Source organism: Penaeus monodon, chromosome 25, assembly GCF_015228065.2.
Source record: "Penaeus monodon isolate SGIC_2016 chromosome 25, NSTDA_Pmon_1, whole genome shotgun sequence".
NCBI lineage: Eukaryota > Metazoa > Arthropoda > Malacostraca > Decapoda > Penaeidae > Penaeus > Penaeus monodon.
In genome coordinates, this window is record NC_051410.1 from 16,280,421 (window position 1) to 16,282,352 (window position 1,932).

The 1,932-nt window shown below is 40.5% G+C and overlaps 1 protein-coding gene across 1 annotated transcript in view; it reads left to right on the forward strand.

Annotated features, from left to right (window-relative positions):
* The window catches only part of LOC119589078 (maltase-glucoamylase, intestinal-like), a gene marked incomplete at its 5' end in the record, with an annotated part of 9,937 nt that overhangs the window by 2,883 nt on the left and 5,122 nt on the right, over positions 1 to 1,932 (forward strand). The window contains 4 exon segments of the mRNA XM_037937651.1: positions 39 to 163; positions 526 to 651; positions 1,267 to 1,398; positions 1,630 to 1,860. Of these exon segments, the coding sequence (XP_037793579.1) occupies positions 39 to 163; positions 526 to 651; positions 1,267 to 1,398; positions 1,630 to 1,860 (614 nt within the window).

A 1,932-nucleotide genomic window follows, 5' to 3' on the forward strand; every position in this document is an offset into this window, starting at 1 on the left:
TTTTTACCAACCAGTCTATTTCGTCCTTTAACCCCCAGAGTACTCCACCTTCCTCTTGGACGACGGGACCCCCACCCTCACCCTGCGCACCATCGGCGGCATCATCGATCTGCACTTCTTTTTAGGACCCGATCCTGAGGATTTGAACCTTCAGTATGCAAATGTATGTTTTTTTAAATATATACATATAGCAATACTGTTTTATTTTTATTGTTTATTTGTTCAGTTTCATTTTTGTATTTATTTGTTTAAGATTTCATCACGTTTTTTTTTCTTTTTTTTTTAATTTTTTGTTGTATTATTTGATTGAGGTTTTAGTTGCGTTTATGTAGCCTTGGAAAAATGTGTATTATTTATTCAGTTCTTTATTGATACTTATTAGCTGTTTTCAACTTCTAAGGTTGTTTATGCACCACTATTTATATATTTAAATATCTATTTAGCAATGCATATCGTGTCATTCCTTATTCAACTATACATTTATCTCTCCATCTGCATCTGTGTTTATTGAATATATGCCTTCAGATGGTCGGCACACCCGCTATGCCCACGTACTGGTCGCTGGGTTTCCATCTTTCCCGCTGGGGTTACAACTCAACAGATGGCGTTCGTGCTGCCAGGGAGAGGATGAAGGCTATGGGCATCCCTCAGGTAAGTTTTCATGTGAATAAGTAATTAAGCAATATACCAGTACTTGTTACCTACCTTTCCTAACAAAGGTTTGAACCCCACATAGCGTAAACATACAATATGATAAAGATATCTCACACTATGTGGGTTCCCATACGACGAGATAGAGGTATACACAAGATATCGTCATATATAACCTCACTGATAACGATGCAAACTTATGCACAGTCTAGGATGTATTAATAATTTACTGCAGTGGTTTCCAGCCTCGCTTCTGCTGCACCCTGGAGAGTCATTGGGTATTATCTAAGGATTTCTCAAGATTCTAAAAAGAAATAAAGCTTGTGGGTGCAATAACTTTATTCTCATTCTTCTGGTGAGTTTTATGTTTGTCATTCAGGGCATATAACCTTTGTTTTTGCACTGAACAGGAGTAATTTTGTAGGACAGGTTCACTTTACTGTAAGGGTAAGTTTATGTGGGATGAAGAGACGGTCTCGAAAAAAAGCTTAGGGTGCCATCGCTGGAAAGTTTGGGAACCACTGCTTTACATTAAAACTATGGTTTCATGTTGTATATAACTTACAATATGCTAACAAATGCACATTCATGACACAACGACTTCTTTGCGTACAGGACGTGCAGACGTGTGACATCGACTACATGGACCGTCAGCGTGATTTCACTTATGATCCTGTCAACTGGGGTGACATGCCAGACCTCATAAATGAACTGCACAATGACAACATTAAAGTCACACTAATTCTGGTAAGGTGTAATGGTTATGTTTTATATTTTTATTAACGCCACATTTAAAACAACGGGGATTCGGTTATTCTGGTAAATTGCAACGGTAAGCGTTGATCGTTTATTGGATTGCACGTGCGTTTTATATGTAAAATGGACGATACCTAAAAATAAGTTGCCTTATCATATGTTTAATGTAAAAAAAAAATCACAAGACGATCAAGGATTAACTCAAGCTAATCGTAATCCTAGGATCCTGCGCTGGTCATCGACTTCGACAACTACGCCCCGGCAGCGCGAGGCAAGGAATCGGACGTGTTCATCAAGTGGTCCGAGCCGAGCCTCGTCCCGAGCGACCAGGAACCCGGAACAGACGATTACATGGTGGGTTACGTGTGGCCCGATACCAAGACGATTTTCCCCGATTTCCTGAAGCCCGAGACTGCGACCTGGTGGACCAGCGAGCTCAAGCTTTTCCATGATGTGAGTGGGGCGTTCGAGTCTGCGTCTGTCGGTCTTTCTGGCCTGTTTGTGTGGTTATGTGTTACCTCACTT